This window comes from Bufo bufo, chromosome 1 (assembly GCF_905171765.1).
Source record: "Bufo bufo chromosome 1, aBufBuf1.1, whole genome shotgun sequence".
Classification (NCBI taxonomy): domain Eukaryota; kingdom Metazoa; phylum Chordata; class Amphibia; order Anura; family Bufonidae; genus Bufo; species Bufo bufo.
This window is the reverse complement of record NC_053389.1, coordinates 229,194,190-229,215,350: the sequence shown is the minus strand read 5'-3', so window position 1 is coordinate 229,215,350 and position 21,161 is coordinate 229,194,190. Positions and strand designations below refer to the sequence as shown.

Genomic DNA, 21,161 nt, shown 5'->3' with positions numbered 1-21,161 from the left:
GTGGCTGTCACTGTTATGGGGCACTATGTGGCTGTTAATGTTATATGGCACTATGTGGCTATCACTGTTATGGGGCACTATGTGGCTGTTAATGTTATATGGCACTATGTGGCTGTCACTGTTATGGGGCACTATGTGGCAGTCACTGTTATGGGGCACTATGTGGCAGTCACTGTTATGGGGCACTATGTGGCTATCACTGTTATGGGGCACTATGTGGCTATCACTGTTATGGGGCACTATGTGGCTGTTAATGTTATATGGCACTATGTGGTTGTCACTGTTATGGGGCACTATGTGGCTGTTAATGTTATATGGCACTATGTGGCTGTCACTATTATGGGGCACTATGTGGCTGTCACTATTATGGGGCACTATGTGGCTGTCACTATTATGGGGCACTATGTGGCTATCACTGTTATGGGGCACTATGTGGCTATCACTGTTATGGGGCACTATGTGGCTGCTAATGTTATATGGCACTATGTGGCTGTCACTGTTATGGGGCACTATGTGGCTGTCACTATTATGGGGCACTATGTGGCTGTAACTATTATGGGGCACTATGTGGCTGTCACTGTTATGGGGCACTATGTGGCTGTTAATGTTATATGGCACTATGTGGTTGTCACTGTTATGGGGCACTATGTGGCTGTTAATGTTATATGGCACTATGTGGCTGTCACTATTATGGGGCACTATGTGGCTGTCACTATTATGGGGCACTATGTGGCTATCACTGTTATGGGGCACTATGTGGCTATCACTGTTATGGGGCACTATGTGGCTGCTAATGTTATATGGCACTATGTGGCTGTCACTGTTATGGGGCACTATGTGGCTGTCACTATTATGGGGCACTATGTGGCTGTAACTATTATGGGGCACTATGTGGCTGTCACTGTTATGGGGCACTATGTGGCTGTCACTATTATGGGGCACTATGTGGCTATCACTGTTATGGGGCACTATGTGGCTATCACTGTTATGGGGCACTATGTGGATGTCACTGTTATGGGGCACTATGTGGCTGTCACTGTTATGGGGCACTATGTGGCTGTCACTGTTATGGGGCACTATGTGGCTGTCACTATTATGGGGCACTATGTGGCTATCACTGTTATGGGGCACTATGTGGCTATCACTGTTATGGGACACTATGTGGCTGTTAATGTTATATGGCACTATGTGGCTGTCACTATTATGGGGCAATATGTGGCTATCACTGTTATGGGGCATTATGTGGCTATCACTGTTATGGGGCACTATGTGGCAATTAATGTTATATGGCACTATGTGGCTGTCACTGTTATGGGGCACTATGTGGCTGTTAATGTTATATGGCACTATGTGGCTGTCACTGTTATGGGGAACTATGTGGCTGTCACTATTATGGGGCACTATGTGGCTGTCACTATTATGGGGCACTATGTGGCTGTCACTGTTATGGGGCACTATGTGTATATCATTGTTATGGGGCACTATGTGGCTGTTAATGTTATATGGCACTATGTGGCTATCACTGTTATGGGGCACTATGTGGCTATCACTGTTATGGGGCACTATGTGGCTGTTAATGTTACATGGCACTATGTGGCTATCACTGTTATGGGGCACTATGTGGCTATCACTGTTATGGGGCACTATGTGGCTGTTAATGTTATATGGCACTATGTGGCTGTCACTGTTATGGGGCACTATGTGGCAGTCACTGTTATGGGGCACTATGTGGCAGTCACTGTTATGGGGCACTATGTGGCTATCACTGTTATGGGGCACTATGTGGCTATCACTGTTATGGGGCACTATGTGGCTGTTAATGTTATATGGCACTATGTGGTTGTCACTGTTATGGGGCACTATGTGGCTGTTAATGTTATATGGCACTATGTGGCTGTCACTATTATGGGGCACTATGTGGCTGTCACTATTATGGGGCACTATGTGGCTATCACTGTTATGGGGCACTATGTGGCTATCACTGTTATGGGGCACTATGTGGCTGCTAATGTTATATGGCACTATGTGGCTGTCACTGTTATGGGGCACTATGTGGCTGTCACTATTATGGGGCACTATGTGGCTGTAACTATTATGGGGCACTATGTGGCTATCACTGTTATGGGGCACTATGTGGCTATCACTGTTATGGGGCACTATGTGGCTGTTAATGTTATATGGCACTATGTGGCTATCACTGTTATGGGGCACTATGTGTCTGTTAATGTTATATGGCACTATGTGGCTATCACTGTTATGGGGCACTATGTGGCTATCACTGTTATGGGGCACTATGTGGCTGTTAATGTTATATGGCACTATGTGGCTATCACTGTTATGGGGCGCTATGTGGCTGTTAATGTTATATGGCACTATGTGGCTATCACTATTATGGGGCACTATGTGGCTATCACTGTTATGGGGCACTATGTGGCTATCACTGTTATGGGGCACTATGTGGCTGTTAATGTTATATGGCACTATGTGGCTGTCACTGTTATGGGGCACTATGTGGCTGTTAATGTTATATGGCACTATGTGGCTGTCACTGTTATGGGGCACTATGTGGCTATCACTGTTATGGGGCACTATGTGGCTGTCACTGTTATGGGGCACTATGTGGCTGTCACTGTTATGGGGCACTATGTGGCTATCACTGTTATGGGGCACTATGTGGCTGTTAATGTTATATGGCACTATGTGGCTGTCACTGTTATGGGGCACTATGTGGCTATCACTGTTATGGGGCACTATGTGGCTGTTAATGTTATATGGCACTATGTGGCTGTCACTGTTATGGGGCACTATGTGGCTATCACTGTTATGGGGCACTATGTGGCTGTTAATGTTATATGGCACTATGTGGCTGGTAATGTTATATGGCACTATGTGGCTATCACTGTTATGGGGCACTATGTGGCTGTCACTATTATGGGGCACTATGTGGCTGTCACTGTTATGGAGCACTATGTGGCTGTCACTATTATGGGGCACTATGTGGTAATCCCTCCTGTTATGGGGCACTATGTGGCTGTCACTGTTATGGGGCACAGTGTGGTAATCCCTCCTGTTATGGGGATAAAGTAGCACATGAGTAAGGTTATTAGTTTGAGGCGTGACCCAGTAATCCCTCAAAGGCAGGCCGGTGTGATAATAACCCATTGTATTCCGGATAGTATTCTATGTCCAGTGACCGGTGTCTTCCCCGCTCCTCCTTTACCCCTCACTAGTTCTGCTCTCCGAGTTTGTCCCTCGCTGCGCTCCGTCACCAGAGAACCAAGATGGCGGCCTCCATGCTGAGCGGGGTGTATGTGACCCTTCGGGGCCCCGCGGCCTTCGCTGTGGCCCCGATCAGGGTACAGTGGTACAGTGCGGGTCTGACAGTCTCAGGAGCGGGTAAGAAGCAGTCATATATTGGGGGGTGTGATGATCGCGTGTCCTGCCCGACAGTGTGCCCACCGAGGACTACAATACCCAGCATCTCGTAGCCTAATAGAAGTACTACAATTCCCAGCAGCTCTGTACTATAGAACTACAATGCTTACCATCCTATCCCAAAGATCTCTATTACAAGCATGAGCCTCCAATGGGACTACAAACCCCAGCATGTTCAGCTAGTATTTGCCATTATTTTATATATATATATATATATATATAGCGCTACAATGTGCAAGTAACCTTTTTCAGTCTCTGCATACCATAGCGCCTGTAGAACTACAATACCCAGCATTCTTGTGCGCACACGGAGCTACACGTAGTGATGAATTGAGAGCATGCGACCCCGTCATGACGCCAGTCCTATTGCCCAGTGGGTAAACTGGTCTGCAAGAAAGGGAGACTTGATAGTCCTTGCATTGTGATTAGTGTTGAGCGAACTTGTGTTTTAAATTCGGCGTCGGGTTATCGAAGAATCGCGTTATGGATTCTAAATTCTGTTATGGTCCGGACCAGGGTGGATTTGATTTTAATCACTAGTCAGTAGGGCTTGATTTAAATCATAGTTTTCTACATAAAGACCAATTCTTGCTGGTATAACGGTTTAGAATAACAACTTTTCATATTAGGTTGATTCTGTGTTCATAGGTTTGTAGAAGTTAGGATTAAAGGGATTCTGTCACCAGGTTTCACCCCTGTCAGCTAAACATATGCTGATGTTCAGGGCCTCATCAGGATTCCTAATGTGGGCTTCTAAATGTGATCCGTAGCCTTATTTTGCTAAAAAACAGGTTTTACTAACCTGTCACTCAAAGAATTAAGGTGCCCAAGGGGATGCAAGGTGCCCGCTGCACCCAGCGCCGCCTTTCCGGACTTCTGCACCGCCTCCTAATCCTCTGTGCCGCCTCTCGCTCTCCCTCCATCCCCCCCTCCTCCTGCTGTAAGATCTCGCGCGTGCGCACAGGGCTCTGCCTGATGCGCCCGTGCGGACTTCTCGATTTGGCTTCTTGAAGCGAAGTGCGCATGCGCCGGCACTTCGCTCAACCCAGGTATGACCTGCACTCTGGCGCCAGCCTTTCAGAGCCCTGTGCTCACGCGCGAGATCTTGCAGCAGGAGAAGGGGAGGGAGAGCGAGAGGCGGCACAGAGGATTAGGAGGCGGCGCTGGGCACGAACGGCGGTGGGTGTGGCGGGCACCTTGCATCCCTTGACATCCCCTTGGGCACCTTATTTCTTTGAGTGAAAACCTGTTTTTTAGCAAAATAAGGCTACGGATCACATTTATAAGCCCACATTAGGAATCGTGATGAGGCCATGAACATCAGCATATGTTTAGCTGACAGGGGTGAAACCTGGTGACAGAATCCCTTTAAGGTCTTTTTCTCAACTCTGTTCATGTTATAACATTTTTGCTGTGATAAGAGGCATGTGATCTCTGCTGAGTCAAATTCCGTTTTGAGAACTGAAAAAGTAAACCAAGCATCTGTGATAATATCTTGTAGGCAGAGAAACTGCCCAATAATCTTACAAAAACCTCTGGAAGAGCATGACATTGTGAATGGGTTAATGGAATTTATTTACCCAAAAAATTTAACACATACAGCCTTATTCTATATAATTAAAAAACGAATCTTTATTTCATGATGGAATAACCTTTGGATGGTAATATATTTTCCTCAAAATGCATTTTATCTAAAATAAAATCAGATTTAAATAAAAAAAATATCAGATTTTATATATATATATTTTAAATCATTGATTTTTATCCACCCTGGTCCGTGGTAGCGGAATCCATAACGCGATTCTTCGATAACCCAAACCCGAACTTTAGATGCCGAACTTAAAACACAAGTTCGCTCAACACTAAGGCCTCATGCACACGACCGTTGTTTGGGTCCGAATCCGAGCCGCCGTTTTGGCGGCTCGGATGCGGACCCATTCACTTCAATGGGGCCGCAAAAGATGCGGACAGCACTCCGTGTGCTGTCCGCATCCGTGGCTCCGTTCCACGGCCCAGCTAAAAAAATATAACATGTCCTATTCTTGTCCGCGCTTTGCGGACAAGAATAGGCATTTATATTGACAGCCGCCGGTTCCGTTCCACAAATTGCTTCTGTTTTTTTGCGGATACGCGGTTTGCGGACCGCAAAAAATGGCACGGTCGTGTGCATGTAGCCTAATTGTGATCTGTATGTGTATGAGGGAGAAGATGGGAGTGATTGTCATCACTGAGGTTTTCTTTTTTTGTTTCCAGCTGCTGTCCACAGAAAACGGCCTGGACAGAGAGGCGGCCAAAGGAAGGAGGTAAGAGCAGCAAGGATCAGGCCGAGGCCGGTGGATGCTAAAATCACCGCACAACTTAAAAAGTGACCGTACCCCCACGCCCTACGGTAGTGACATGACTGTAACACAGTGATCTTATGCAAACATTGCACGAACATTTCATCAAAGTTGCGAATCCAGTCCATGTCCACCCCTGTACTCCAAAGATAAGCTGATCATGAGGACTTTTTTGAAGAACCCCCCCCCCACACACACATTTAAAGACGCTGTTTAGCACCATAATGTGGGCGCATAGGTCACATGATTTCTCCTGTGCAACCAGTTGATACGTGTTGTGTGTGACGTGTTCTTGCTGTCTGACCACCTGTCACTTATTCTTTTGTTGCCCCCTCCAGGTCCCACCTCCACGCACAGAGAAGATGCTTACAGATCAAGAATGGAGTAATGTCTATCCGACAGCCGCCTCCTTCAAGCCGTCAGCGGTCCCGCTCCCCGTGCGTATGGGATACCCCAAGAAGAAAGCAGCGCCCCCAGATAAGATTGGGAACCTGGAACTGCTGAAGGTAAAACTGCCTTGAGCAGTTCATTTTGACTTGCAAAGTTAAGGCGACGTTTACATCCCCAGTCAAAATGCGCCATTTATGCCAGAATGTGCCGGATCACCGCCGGACCTCATTGCAGTTAATGGGGATCCGGAGGTGAATTCACATGAGCGAGTTTTCCGCGCGGGTGCAATGCATGACGTGAGCGCATAGCACCCTCACTGAATCCGGACCCATTCATTTCAATGGGTCCGTGTACATGAGCGTTGTTTTTTCACGCATCAGTTCTGCGTTGTGTGAAAAACACAGCATGTTCTATATTCTACGTTTTTCACACAGCCCTGGCCCCATAGAAGTGAAAGGGGTGTCAGTGAAAAACGCATTGCATCTGGGAGCAAGTGCGGATGCGATGCGTTTTTCACTGATGGTTGCTAGGAGATGTTGTTTGTAAACCTAAAGTTTTTTATTGCGCGTGCACCCGCGTGGAAAAAACTGAACGCAGTCTCAGACAAAACTGACTGAACTTGCTTGCAAAATGGTGCAAGTTTCACTGAACGCATCCGGAGCCAATCAGTCACGCTCGTGTGAACGAGGCCTTAGGTAAATAATGAGGCAGATCCGGGCGGCCATTGTGCGGTATTGAGGAATGACTGTTCAGTAGACATTGCATTGTGGGAAATATGGTGATGAGGAGGGGAGATGCTGCTGCAGATTCTCTCTATAGAGCTATGAGAGGGAGGGAAGCATGCGACTCACAGCTCTGCCATCACACCAGGAAGACGAGTGTTTTTCATCCTCTGGCTCTTCAGCTGTGGTGAACTACAACGCCTATCATGTCCTAATATTTTTTATTTTTTTTCCCCCCAGATTTCCAACTTCCTGCACTTAACGCCAACAGCCATCAAGAAGCACTGTGCTATGCTGAAAGGTAGGATCAGAAAATCTGTCGCTGTGGTAGATGGTTTAGAAGTTTCATAGGTTAAATTTACAGGTAATTTGAAACACGAAGCTCCAGTAGCATCTAAAGCTGCATCCACAATTCTGCTGGCTGCTACATGCAGTCTGTCAGCATTGTGAGAGAGTGCGCAATACATTGTGGAAATGCAGTGTTTCTCTGCCAGATGAAATCTTGCTTTATACTCCGGTCACATCCAAAGCTGCAACCACAACTCTGCTGGATGCCAGATTGAAATAGTCAGCACTGACTGACAGACCCGACTTTCACAACTTAGCTGAGATCCCATAATGCATGGTGGTGATGCCAGTGCCTGGTGAAAACATGACATTTCTCATAATGCACTACAGCAGACCCTGCACCACTAGGGGGCAGTAATGTAACGTGGGCTTCCTCTACTAGAAAGGCATTAGAATTGCAATTGCAGCTCTAGCTGTGACTAGGGGACAAAGTCCGTTTTTTCAGCTTGTTATCTGGATTTAACTTATGAAATGATACCCAAGGGGCGCAGTTTTTGGCTGATATTACTGCGGCATGGCCAGATAATAATACCCAAGGATCAGGTTGATGAATTGCTGATAACTTATATTAATTTCTCTGCGGCCACCGATATAAATAACTTCTGGATGGGATTGAGAATATTTGATCCAGTGGTATTAATGTAAAAATGTGATTTGGCTCTTGGCGGAGAAGACTTGCGTTACCGATGGTTATCAGAGCAGGAGGAATGTGAGGTCTCCCCTCCCCCACTCCACAGTGTCATGGTCTTATACACTGGGAACAGGTGCTTTGCTACGATTACAGTACCCATAGGCGTTATCACCCAGCTTTCCATAGACCCCGAACGGTATGTACCCTCTTACATTGTATGCATCTTTATTCTAGATGCCGTTCAGGATATTTGGACAATTCCTGTAGGCTTTGCAGGCCCGGGTTTCTTAAGATTCTAGACAACATATCAGCCTGCTCCTTCTCTCGCAGTTATAGATTTGCCAGTGTTGTGTATGGAAACAAGAGTTGAGCTTGAACCATTCCTAATATTGTCCAGTAGAGATCAGCAGCTGTAGATGTGTCTAGTAGCTGCTTATCTCCCCACCAACTGAATGTTTGAATGACCGCTGTCTTATGTGTATGGCCACTGTAGGTTTCAGGTAGGTCAAGGTGTAAAGCGCTATAGGAGGATTGTGGCGGTGCTTGGGATTGCGGAAAAATTTTGGAAATGTATTCTATGTATTCTCTAGAATTCTGCACGCCGTGGCCGGCATCGCTCACCAGTGATGATTCCTGCACCCAGCATTTTCCTATTGAGCTCCAGTCGGTGGATTATGTGTTTGCCGGACCGTCCCTTCGCAACCCAAAGGCCAGAGCTGTAACCTTGCAGGTTTGTGTATTCACGGGTAATTTTTTCAGAAAAGTCTTGGGAGCCAAATGGTCACCCTAAAGCACCCTTTATCTCCCTCAGGAGCAGTCACCTGATCATGTAATCTGCCTACACATGCAGTGTTAGGCTAGTTTCACACTGGCGGCACGGACCTCCGGCAGGCTGTTCTGTCGGATCCGTCCTGCCGCTAGTGACCATGTGCCCGCGGACTGCCGCACCGTCCCCATTGACTATAATGGGGGCGGAGTTCCGGCTGAGGCACGGCGGAGCACGGAGAGAGGCTGCCGGAATAAATGTTGGACATGTCGTAGTTTTATTCCAGCAGCCTCTCGCTGTGCGCTGCCGTTTTTCCCCTTGGAACTCCGCCCCCACCCCCATTATAGTCAATGGGGACGGAGCGGCAGTCCGGGGGCACACAGTTACTAGCGGCAGGACGGATCCGACAGGCCGTTCACCCGACGGAACAGCCCTCCGGAGGTCCGTGCCTCTAGTGTGAAAGTAGCCTTATATCCCAGCACCTTCTAAACCATTTATACTACTGAAAAATGATAAAAGAACACCTAGAAGGACCTACGATAAAAAGTCTATTTTACAATATGGCAAGATCAAACTTCCATGATCCTTACATTACATACAGATGCTCCACAGACTTTTGTTTGGCATTGCTGTTTTTTTTTTTGTCTGGCGGCACAGTTTTTTGGAGGAGTTTCTTTAGTGCATTGGTGATGTTGACCGTGGTCAGACCAGCGCACTCGCACAAATAGAGCGGGTTCTTCAATGGTAAAGACAGATAGATGGATGCCAAGATTGCTGTATAAGAAAAACTACTGAATCTCAAAGGACAGCGGTGGCATGAGTAATTGGTTCTGCAATGACCCCCTGGACCAACAGAAACCGTCTACTTGAAGCAGGACTGCATTCTCTCATTCCACTGACTTCTCATCATCGCCAAGAGCGCCTGGACTGGTGCCGAGAGAGATCCCATTGGATGCATCAATGGCAAACAGTGTTCAGTGATGAAAGCAAGATTTGCCTTGGTACTAATGATGGCAGCATCAGAATTCATTGGAGAGCACCCACTGCCATCATGAATAGTGAGGAGACATACAGGACCAGCACCAAGTGTCATGGTGGTGGGGCCATTAACTACCATGGATCTTCTTGTCTGGTATTCGTAGAGGGAACCTAGACCAGCCTTCAGTAAGTCCAGGACATCATGGAACCAGTCCTACTGCTTTTTTGACTCAGGAGATGTGATGTTCTAACAAGGTAACATTCGCCACACACTGCCCACGCTATACAACATGCTCTTTAGGGTATCCAGCTGCTCCTCTGGCCATCTCTATTACCCGAAATCTCCCCTATCAGGAATGTCTGGGACTGGATGAGGCTATGGATCTGCCATGTACAGCAGCCAACAACCACCTTGCCTGAATTATGGCTCCAAGTTGAAAGAGCTTGGAATGACATACCACAGGAGGATATCCAGCATCTGTAGGACATTACCATGCCAGAGTGGCAGCTTGTATCACAGTTACGGGGGATGCCACCCAGTATTGACCCTGCCTCAACATATACCGTGATGCCGAACCTAAAATAAAGGGTGCACTGCCTTGGTTGTGTGATCATTGACCAAGCACCAGTAGCAGTTTATACTTTGTCAGTTTCTCCTAAATCACATTAATAGGTGTCCTTTTCTCATTTTCTGCTGGTGTATAGCCTTTCGGGAGTCAAGGATAGCCAGGTAACAACCCCTTTAGAAGCTCTAAAGGCAGCCATGTGGGTTGTCACCCAGCTTTCCCAGAATCAAACCTGAGAAGCAGCTAAAGAGAATTTTCATTCCTTGTCAGTAGAGGATGATTTATGTGGTTGTCCAATGACAAAAGCTTACGCTTTAATTACAGGGTTAGGGATAATTGTCCGATCAGTGTGGCTCTGCCGAAAACTAGAACGGGTGTCTTGTGTCTCCTATTTGAATGGAGCAGCGGTCAGACCTGCACACTGCTGCTCCAGTCTATCCTGTGGCACTGGCGGAGATAGCCGATTACAGCACTCGTCTCCGGCAGTACAAGGTCTGCAAATGTGTGACTACAGCTCCATTCAAATGGATATGAATCGGGGATTCATGAAAACCCAAAGAGAGAACAGAATATAACACAAGAGTTCTCGAAAGGGAGACAAGTCTGCATTTAGGACTCCCCCCTATATTAGGGACGCTGTGTAATGCTTTGCTGCATCGGTTGAGGGTTTCCTCTTTGACATGTCCTGTGACCCACTCATTGCAGGTCAATGACCACCCACAAGTTACGTCATCTTCTTTCTTCAGATTAAACTTTCCAGTCTGAACCTAGATAATCACGCCAGGAAGAAGCTTATAAAACTTGTAGGATCACGGTACAACGCTGGGGATGACATTCTCACCATCCGCACCGACAGGTAGGACATAACCAACTGATTGCTGTGAACCACTGAGTACCGGCAGGGGGTTACTGGGGTGCACAGCTGATTCTGGTGTGCTTTGCCTAATCCTAGGTGTCCGGTCAGAAAACAGAATCAGGACTACGCCTTGTATCTGCTGACTGTCCTGTACCACGAGTCTTGGGTGAGTTATACATAAAAACTGCGGAGATTGCATCTTAAAGGGGTTATCTACCTGCTGTAACTGTTCTACAATAAAAGACAAAGGTCACCCGTCAAGTCCCCTGCTGCTCTTGCTCTGATGCTCCAGTTGTATAGTATTAGGGTTCATGCACACGACCGTTTCCTGTTTTGTGATCCGCAAAACACGGATACCAGCTGCGTGCATTGCACATTTTGCAGAACGGAATGTCTGGCCCATAATAGAACAGTCCTGTCATTGCCCGTTATGCGGATAAGAATAGGACATGTTCTACACGGGGCGACGGATGCGGACAGCATACGGAGTGCTGTTTGCATATTTTGCGGCCCCATTGAAGTGAATGGGTCCGCGTCCGACCTGAAAAAAAATGCCGATTGGATGCGGACCCAAACCACAGTTGTGTACATGAGCCCTTGATGTCACCATGTGACTTCTGCAGCCTATCACTAGTTTGGCATGTGACTGCTGAGGCCCGTGATTGGTGCGGTCAGGGGCATTGCTAGGGGCTCAAAAGATCCGGGGCACAAGCCCCAATAAATATGTCCCCCCCCCCCCCCCCGCACTTTGCTGTACTTGCTATACAGCAGCACTTACCTGTCGCATCCAGGGCCTCCAGGTGCCGTCTCCTCTCTGTCATCATCTCTGTAGATCTTCTCTCTCATCATCTTCTCCACTCGGTCTGGACAACTTGTGACACACAGACATCTTAGCTTCCTCACATTCTATCATTATCCCCCCAACTGGAGTCCCCACAGTGTTATCCTGCTGCTTGCTGTGCCCCCCTCCCCCCAGGGGTGTAGTTATAGGGGGTGCAGAGGTAGCAGTCGCTACCGGGCCCAGGTGCCTGAAGGGCCCCAAAGACACTTGTGCCGCATAAGAAGACACACAAAGCACTGAGGGAAGGGGGGCCCAAGCTGAACTCTTGCACCGGGGCCCATGAGCCTTTAGTTATACCCCAAATACTATCCTGAAGAAACATTACTGCCCCCCATAGTAATAGTGCTCCTCATAGTCCCACCAAAAGTAATTCCCTTCTAGAATGCCCTCATTAGTAACACTGCCCCAACCGTGATAATGCTCCTCAACAATGCCCCCATTATTAGAAGAGCCCTCCCATATTAATAATACCCTCACAGAGTCCCCAGTAGAAATAAGGCCCCCTATTGTTCCCCCAGTGGTAATAAAGCTCCCTACAGATCCCTCAGTAGTAATAAGGTCCCCATAGTGCGCTTAGTAGAAAAAAGGCGGATCTATAAGACCCTCCTATAGAGCCCCCAGTAGTAATAAGACCGCCTATAATGTCCCCTGGATCTGCAGTGCCCCCTGCAGTTATAATCCTCCCTCCACCATACAGTCCCATGTAAATAACATCACCTCCTCCCCAGCCGCCTCCAACGCACAATCCAATGTAAACATCACCCCCTAAGGCTAATTTCACACTTGCGTTCGTGCGGATCTGTCCTGTACTTGTACAGGACGGATCCGCACCGATAATACAAACGAATGCATCCGTTCAGGACCGATTCGTTTGTATTAGATTTGAATTTCTAAGTCCCAATGAATTTCTAAGGTCCGTTTTCTATGACACAATCTGGCACAATAGAAAACTGATCCGTCCCCCATTGACTTTCATCCGTCTTGGCTATGTTAAAGATAATACAAACGGATCTGTTCTGAACGGATGCAGACGGTTGTACACTGCTCAAAAAAATAAAGGGAACACAAAAATAACACATCCTAGATCTGAATTAATGAAATATTCTTAGAAAAAACTTTTGTTCTTTACATAGTTGAATGTGCTGACAACAAAATCACACAAGAATAAAAAAATGGAAATCTAATTTTTCAACCCATGGAGGTCTGGATTTGCAGTCACACTCAAAATTAAAGTGGAAAAACACACTACAGGCTGATCCAACTTTGATGTAATGTCCTTAAAACAAGTCAAAATGAGGCTCAGTAGTGTGTGTGGCCTCCACGTGCCTGTATGACCTCCCTACAACGCCTGTGCATGCTCCTGATGAGGTGGCGGACGGTCTCCTGAGGGATCTCCTCCCAGACCTGGACTAAAGCATCTGCCAACTCCTGGACAGTCTGTGGTGCAACGTGACGTTGGTGGATAGAGCGAGACATGATGTCCCAGATGTGCTCAATTGGATTCAGGTCTGGGGAACGGGCGGGCCAGTCCATAGCATCAATGCCTTCGTCTTGCAGGAACTGCTGACACACTCCAGCCACATGAGGTCTAGCATTGTCTTGCATTAGGAGGAACCCAGGGCCAACCGCACCAGCATGGTCTCACAAGGGGTCTGAGGATCTCATCTCGGTACCTAATGGCAGTCAGGCTACCTCTGGCGAGCACATGGAGGGCTGTGCGGCCCTCCAAAGAAATGCCACCCCACACCATTACTGACCCAATGCCAAACCGGTCATGCTGGAGGATGTTGCAGGCAGCAGAACGTTCTCCACGGCGTCTCAAGACTCTGTCACGTCTGTCACATGTGCTCAGTGTGAACCTGCTTTCATCTGTGAAGAGCACAGGGCGCCAGTGGCAAATTTTCCAATCTTGGTGTTCTCTGGCAAATGCCAAACGTCCTGCACGGTGTTGGGCTGTAAGCACAACCCCCACCTGTGGACGTCGGGCCCTCATATCAGCCTCACGGAGTCTGTTTCTGACCGTTTGAGCAGACACATGCACATTTGTGGCCTGCTGGAGGTCATTTTGCAGGGCTCTGGCAGTGCTCCTCCTGTTCCTCCTTGCACAAAGGCGGAGGTAGTGGTCCTGCTGCTGGGTTGTTGCCCTCCTACGGCCTCCTCCACGTCTCCTGATGTACTGGCCTGTCTCCTGGTAGCGCCTCCATGCTCTGGACACTACGCTGACAGACACAGCAAACCTTCTTGCCACAGCTCGCATTGATGTGCCATCCTGGATAAGCTGCACTACCTGAGCCACTTGTGTGGGTTGTAGACTCCGTATCATGCTACCACTAGAGTGAAAGCACCGCCAGCATTCAAAAGTGACCAAAACATCAGCCAGGAAGCATAGGAACTGAGAAGTGGTCTGTGATCACCACCTGCAGAACCACTCCTTTATTGGGGGTGTCTTGGTAATTGCCTATAATTTCCAGCTGTTGTCTATCCCATTTGCACAACAGCATGTGAAATTGATTGTCACTCAGTGTTGCTTCCTAAGTGGACAGTTTGATTTCACAGAAGTGTGATTGACTTGGAGTTACATTGTGTTGTTTAAGTGTTCCCTTTATTTTTTTGAGCAGTGTATAACCGACACCCGCCCGCACTGACAGGAAGCGATGATCACACCGCCCCTGTCATTTAACCCCTCAGGTGCCGCGATCAACGCGGATCGCAGCACCTATGAGTGAAGGCAGAGGGATGCGGCTCCCTCTTCCTTCCAGTGAATTTGCGGGGTTCCGATCGGTTACCATGGCAGCCTAGATGCTGCTGAAGCGATCCAGGCCTGTCATGGCTTTCTCTATATTGAGCTATGCACAAGGCATAGCGCAGAATAGAGAGTGTAAAAATCCTATTTGCACTAATAGATCCCTATTAGGGTAAATAGGAAAGGGGTTCAAGAGATCCCATGTACGAGGCCCCTAAGGGGGCTAATAGTAAAAATAAAAAAAAAGTGAAAAAAGTTTTACTTTTTTTTTTTTTAAAACACCAATATATTAAAAGTTTAAATCGCCTCTTTTCCCAATTTTACATATAAAAATATATAAAAAAAAAACTATTGGGTATTACCGCATCCGAATACGTCTGAACTATTAAAATAGTGGGGGGGGGGGAGGGGGGAATGAAAAACATGCGATTTGCCTTTTTTTTTTTGTCATCTTGTCCCCCTCAAAAAATTGAATAACAGTGATCAAAAAGTCTTACTTACTACTAAAATGGTACCAATAAAAACTACAGTTTGTTACTCAAAAAAACAAGGCCTCATACAGCTCTGTAGGCCGAAATATAAAAAAGTTACGGTTGTCAGAATATGGTGATGCAAAGAAAGTGTTGATTTTTCCAAAGTAGTAAAAACAAAAAAATATTCAAGTTTGGTATTGCCACATTTGTATTTAGCCTACAGAATAAGGACGTCAGGTCATTTTTAGTACATTGTGAATGCTGTAATGTCAAAACCCCCAAAACCTTGCCGAAATTCTGTTTTCTTTTCAGTTTTGCCACACACAGAATTTTTTCCCCCCCGTTTTCTAATACAAGACATGGTAAATTAAATGGTGCTATTAAACAATGCATCGTGTCCTGCAAAAAATAAGCCCTCACATAACTATGTGAATGGAAAAATAAAAAAGTTATGGCTATTGGAACGTGGGGAGGAAAGATCTAAAATGGAAATAGGCCCTGTCTTTAAGGGGTTAATGCTATATAGAAACAGCATTCAAAGCAAAGTTTTTGAACAAATTGACATGAGATTTATGATCTGAAGCTCAATTCGCTCAAGCCTAGAACTCGGCCATTTTGCCAAAATCTTGTATTGAACAGCTCGAGCGCATGCCAATGAGTCCCCATATTCAGGAGCTCCTGGGTCTCCCCGCCCACCTGCTGCTGATTTAGTAGGAAACAGGAAGGTGGGTGGAGAGCGCCAGGAACTCATTGGCATGCGCTCGAGCTGTTAGGATTTAAAAGTGAGGGCAGCAGAAAACTGCTGTCATTCCCTTTAAGGTCCATGCACACAACCGTATATGTTTTGCGGTCCGCTAACCACGGATACCAGCCACGTGCATCCTGCCATTTTTTTTTCCACCTCTTGTAGAAATGTCCTATTCTTGGCTGCAAAACGGACAAGAATAGGACATGCTCCATTTTTACAGGCCCGCACAACGGACATACGGATGCTGACCGCACAGAGTGTTGTGTTGTTTTGTTTTTTTGTTTTTTTTTTGCTGCCAGATTGAAATGAACGGATCCACATCTCATCCGCAAAAAGTGCGGATCAGATGTGGACCGATTATGGCCGTGTGCATGAGACCTAAGTCTAATTGCAAAGTTGTTTCATTGTTCAAAGCCTACAGCCACCACTATTTGGCTTTGTTGCTCCAACCCGTTAACTTGCTGCCCATCATCCCATCCCTTGATGAATGCCGTTGTCACAATCAAAGAAATGTTATTCGCTTCACTGGGTCTTAATGTTATGGCTGATTGACGTATGACTGAAAAACCTAATTGCAGCAGTGACCCCTGCAGGAAGTAAGGTGGTACTGCACTCTTCTGTAAATGCGATTTCTTCATATTGCTCTGCGGCTCCCTGAGTAGCGCTCTTGTCTGGAGCCCATCATTATAATCCCCCCCCCCCCTTCCCCGTACTGCACTCCGCCACCTGATCTCGGGCCGTTCCCTGTACACAAACCTCCTGGCGCTTTCATTACCTTTCAGTGGCTTGTTAATAATTCAGCACCTTCTCGTCGGATGAATCGCCTTTGATTGCTCTGCATATTTTATGAGCCTCGGTGACACTTGTGATTTTTCCATGATCCGGGGCGAGAGCTTGTGTTGGGTTGCAGGATGCAGGGGGGGAATCCCAGAGGCGAGCGCCTGTGAGCACCTGTCTATCCCTGAATTGTTCCAGTTTATATTTTTTGTCTTTCCCAATTTTAATTTTGAACCTACAGGAACTGGTAAGTGCAACAATTGACTTTTAATGTGTGCTTGTGGCTCTCCACTTATTGGGACACTATAGCTCCCGCCATGTCATGACACCTGCAAGCATGCTGGGTGTTGTAGTTACACAGCAGCTTGGACGCTCTAGGGTGCGGGCCAGAGATGCAACAACTGAAGTGTATCTTGCCTTCGTTGCCTTGAATGCTGTCTATTGCCCTGTGTTAGAAAAAAACTTGCTGATCAGTTACACTGTGGATGTAAATGTTTCTGGAGGTTCACAGCAGTAGTTGTCATGGGGGACAGGGAGGTTTCTATCTCTTACGCCATTCACCCCAGTCAGCTACACTACAGTGCCACAGATAACAGGAAACCATAAGTTAGACTGAACTGTACAGAAAATAGATGATCAATTTGTGGTGTAGTGTCCTGTTAAAAAGGAATCGGCTATCCATACTAAGGAAATGGTTTAAGCCATCCATTAAAAATCTCTGCATGTCTTGTTCTGTAGATGTTATATCATGGATTCTCATTTGCTCATATCTTTTGCTATCCTTTAGATTTGAAGGCGTGTAGTGCCTCTATTTGACCTGCAGATGGAGGTAGAACTATGAAATTGTAATAAGCTCATGTAGTGGCTGAGCAAGTTGCACTTGTAAAGTCACATGCGCTGTGTGGTTTTTGGATGCAATTTTTGCTATAATCACACCAAAAATGGTGGGACTCCAGCCTTAAAATAAGATAGATGTCATTCCCAGTCCCCTTGTACACATGACTACTGTGCATGGCTGAGCATGCATGTCTTCTCAGGAGGAATAGGGAGAGGAAGCTGCTCATCAAGCACAAAAGGATCAGGCAGTTGAAATCCAAATGTCCGATTTGGCGGGTTTGGCCGACCTACATCTAAAGGCTTGTGCACACGACCAGATTTACCAGTGGGCTGTCCGCGTTTTTTGCAGATTTTTACAGTGACCCATTCATTTCTGTGCACCCCATGCAGACTCCGTATTTTTGGAGATTCACATGGCTGTTCTACAACTTCTAAAACATGTCCTATTCTGCTATGTATCCCTTTCTGTTGTTGGGAGTGAGAAAAGTACGGAATGCGCACAGAAGCTATCCGTATTTTGCAGACTGAAATACGGACCTGGGGTAATGAGGTCTAATGTGTATGACCAGCTTAACCACTTCAAGGGCTTGTCTCACTCCAGCAAATGTTATTTATCATGTAGCCAAAGTTAATGCAAGGCACTTACTAATGTATTGTTATCCATAATGCTTCCTTTGCTGGCTGGATTCATATTTCCATCACCTTATACTCTGCTCGTTTCCATGGTTACAACCACCCTGCTGTCCATCAGCGGTGGCCGCGCTTGCACACTATAGGAAAAAGTCCTGCCTCTCTGGTGGCCAGGACCATGGTAGCGCACATAGGTGGGTGCTTTTTCCTATAGTGTGCAAGCACGGCCACCGCTGCTGGATTACAGGGTGGTAGTAACTATGGAAACAAGCAGTGTATAATGTGATGGAAAAATGAATCCAGCCAGCAAAGGAGGCAATATGGACAATCACAATACATTAGTAAGTGCCTTGTATTAACTTTCTCTACATAATAAATGCTGTTTGCTGAAGTGACACAACCCCTTTTAAGGACAGGACAATTTTTTATTTTTTAACGCTGCTTGCCTTCCAAGAGCCACAGCTTTTATTATTTTTCGTTCACATGGCCTTATGAGGGCTTGGCTTAGCTTTTGTGGAACAAGTTTTATTTTTTAATGGCACTGTATGATTTACTGTATCTTGCATTGAAAAACTGGAAAATATTTCCTATGCGGGTGAAATTGGGGAAATTTTTATTTTTTTTGCTATGGTTTTGGTTTTTTATTACATTCACTATGTGCTAAAAATTATCGCTGCATCTGAAAATACCTGAGCTGTTCAAATCCCATATGGTGAACGCTGTAACGTAAATAAATCAATATTCCTGGATTGCATTGTGTTTTGTTTTGTTTTCCATTTCCACCATATTCATAATTTTTCTTCAGCTTTCCAATGCATCATATGTAATTATTAAAGGGTGCCTTTAGAAAATGCAACTTGTCCCACAAAAAAACAAGCTCTCGTACGTCTATGTGAGCGGAAAAGCCCCCTGAGGGTACTTTCACACTTGCGGCAGAGGATTTCGGCAGGCAGTTCCGTCGCCGGAACGGCAATCCGGGCACAAACGGATGCATTTGTGAGACGGATGCGGATCCGTCTCACAAATGCATTGCAATACCGGATCCGTCTCTCCGCTGTCATCCGGAAAAACGGATCCGGCATAAAAAAAAATTTCAAAGCCAGATCCGTTTTGCCAGAACACTTAACGCCGGATCCGGCACTAATATACTTCAATGTCAATTAATGGCGGATCCGGCATTCCGGCAAGTGATCAGTATTTTTGGTCGGGGATAAAACTGCAGCATGCTGCGGTATTTTCTCCGTCCGCAAAAACGTAAGAGGGCCTGAACTGATCTCCATTCAGAATGCATTAGGATAAAACTGATCAGTTTTTTGACGGAGCTCAATACCGGAAAACAAAAACGCTAGTGTGAAACTACCCTTAATACAGGGGGTAGTGACTGTACGAAGTAAAAATGACAGTTGCCAGAATGGTAATGTCCAGAATGAACTCTCTTTGTAGAACCGAACAAGCAGGGGGTATTGGTAAATTTTAGCTCCTCGTGAATTTTGCACCATTTAAAACTGACATGTTGTTTTGTCTGTCAGAAAACGGAAGCATGGGAAAGTGAAAAGGAGGAGAGCGACATGGATGAATACATTTGGGAGGGCAGCAAATCCCAGCAGAACGTCCTGAACACGCTCACCAGGTCACTTGGGAACTCCGAAGATATCCTTCAAGCGCCCAACGTGCAGGAATACCGCAGAGCGATGCTGAACCTGCGTAACCAGGGAGAGACTGAAGAAAGCATCCGCTGCTACAAGCAGAGTGTCAAGAATCTGCTGGGAGTAGTGTGACCACATCACAGGACCGATCCCCCAATATGGACTCTCGTATCTTCTCTGAATGGACTGAAACCGAATAAAGATCAGATCTCTTTGTTATGCAGACTCGGGGAGGTCTGTTACCTTCTGAAGACGCGGCTTGTTCACAAATCAGTCACCGGCTACAAAAATGTAAATTTGTTTTTTTTTTTAAAGGAAAACTCCTACCATCCTGGGAGTTGTAGTTTCCAATGGCTGCAGAGCCACAGGTTGGAGAATCCAGTTGTAGGCAACAATGATTTTTAGCCCAAAATGAGTAAAAAAAAAGAAATAATTTTGTACATGGCGCTTAAAGCAGTCTGGCAATAACTACCCAGTAGACAGAGAAGTGGTTTCCATATATGAATATCAATAAGACTGGGCAGTTGTGGCCCAATGGAGTGGCAGAATGTAGTTTGGGCAGAGGCTGTTGCGACCCTTGTTAACAGGTAATTGGAGTTTCTGGCCAAAAGTGTGTGTGTGTGTCCTCCTAAACTCCTATTGCCTTCTAATAACCTCCCAAGATGGTTGTCACCCAGCTTTCTTGGCGTTCTGAGCAGCAATAATGGGCATATGACTGTATATCAAGGCAGATGTGCCATTCAGGAGCCTGAAAAGCAGGGTGACAACCCTGTAAGATGTCCCTATTGTTTTTACAACCTCTTGTGCAGAGAGGTCAAATCTTACATTTCCCAGGTATTCCTTATATTTTTTTTTTCCCCCAGGAGTACAATGATTATGCTGAAGATGGGCCGTCAATATCCAATTGGTCTGACTCCTGATACCCCCGTCGATGAGCTGTCGCACTCTGGAGACTGCTATGGCTTCCTCAAAGTATACCAAGCACAGCGCTGTGTATTGTATAGTGGCTGTGCTCGGTATTGCAGCCCAGGCCTGTTCACTTTAATAGGACTGAGCTGCACATTGCCCATATGACTGATGAACATGACATCCCTGGCCCAGGAAGAGCACTCGGCACTCACCTGATCGTTGGGGATGCCGGGAGTCGAACCCCAACCAATCAGATATTGACCTATCCTGAGGATAGACCCTCAATATTGTACTCCTGTAAATCCACTTTAAGGACTATTCCGTGTGTGCGGCCTGGACTACAGAAGCTCACGGCATTATTATGTGCCTCTGTCTGGCCTTTCTGGAACAGAATCATAGTGACCGCTTTATGTCAGTAGGATTCAGTTACAGATGGGTCCGGCAGAGGCACACAGCATTATCAATCCTGTTAATGCCAGGCGCTTCTGTAGTCCAGACTGCACGACTGATTCCCGCAAGGGACACG

The 21,161-nt window shown here is 46.4% G+C and overlaps 1 protein-coding gene across 1 annotated transcript; it reads left to right on the top strand.

Annotated features, from left to right (window-relative positions):
* The first annotated feature begins 3,256 nt into the window (after positions 1 to 3,256).
* On the top strand, positions 3,257 to 20,145 carry MRPS35 (mitochondrial ribosomal protein S35). Its single transcript, XM_040436150.1, has 8 exons — positions 3,257 to 3,396; positions 5,689 to 5,738; positions 6,113 to 6,280; positions 7,127 to 7,187; positions 8,456 to 8,595; positions 10,922 to 11,031; positions 11,128 to 11,197; positions 19,610 to 20,145. Exons 1-8 carry the CDS (start codon positions 3,282 to 3,284, stop codon positions 19,856 to 19,858), a joined length of 963 nt encoding a protein of 320 aa, XP_040292084.1. The 5' UTR covers positions 3,257 to 3,281; the 3' UTR covers positions 19,859 to 20,145.
* Positions 20,146 to 21,161: the final 1,016 nt, after the last annotated feature.

Coding starts and splice junctions, on each gene's coding strand:
- MRPS35 (XM_040436150.1), top strand. CDS start 3,282: ATGGCGGCCTCCATGCTGAGCGGGGTGTATGTGACCCTTCGGGGCCCC. Junction 3,397..5,688: donor TCTGACAGTCTCAGGAGCGG/GTAAGAAGCAGT, acceptor TTTTGTTTCCAG/CTGCTGTCCACAGAAAACGG. Junction 5,739..6,112: donor GAGGCGGCCAAAGGAAGGAG/GTAAGAGCAGCA, acceptor TGCCCCCTCCAG/GTCCCACCTCCACGCACAGA.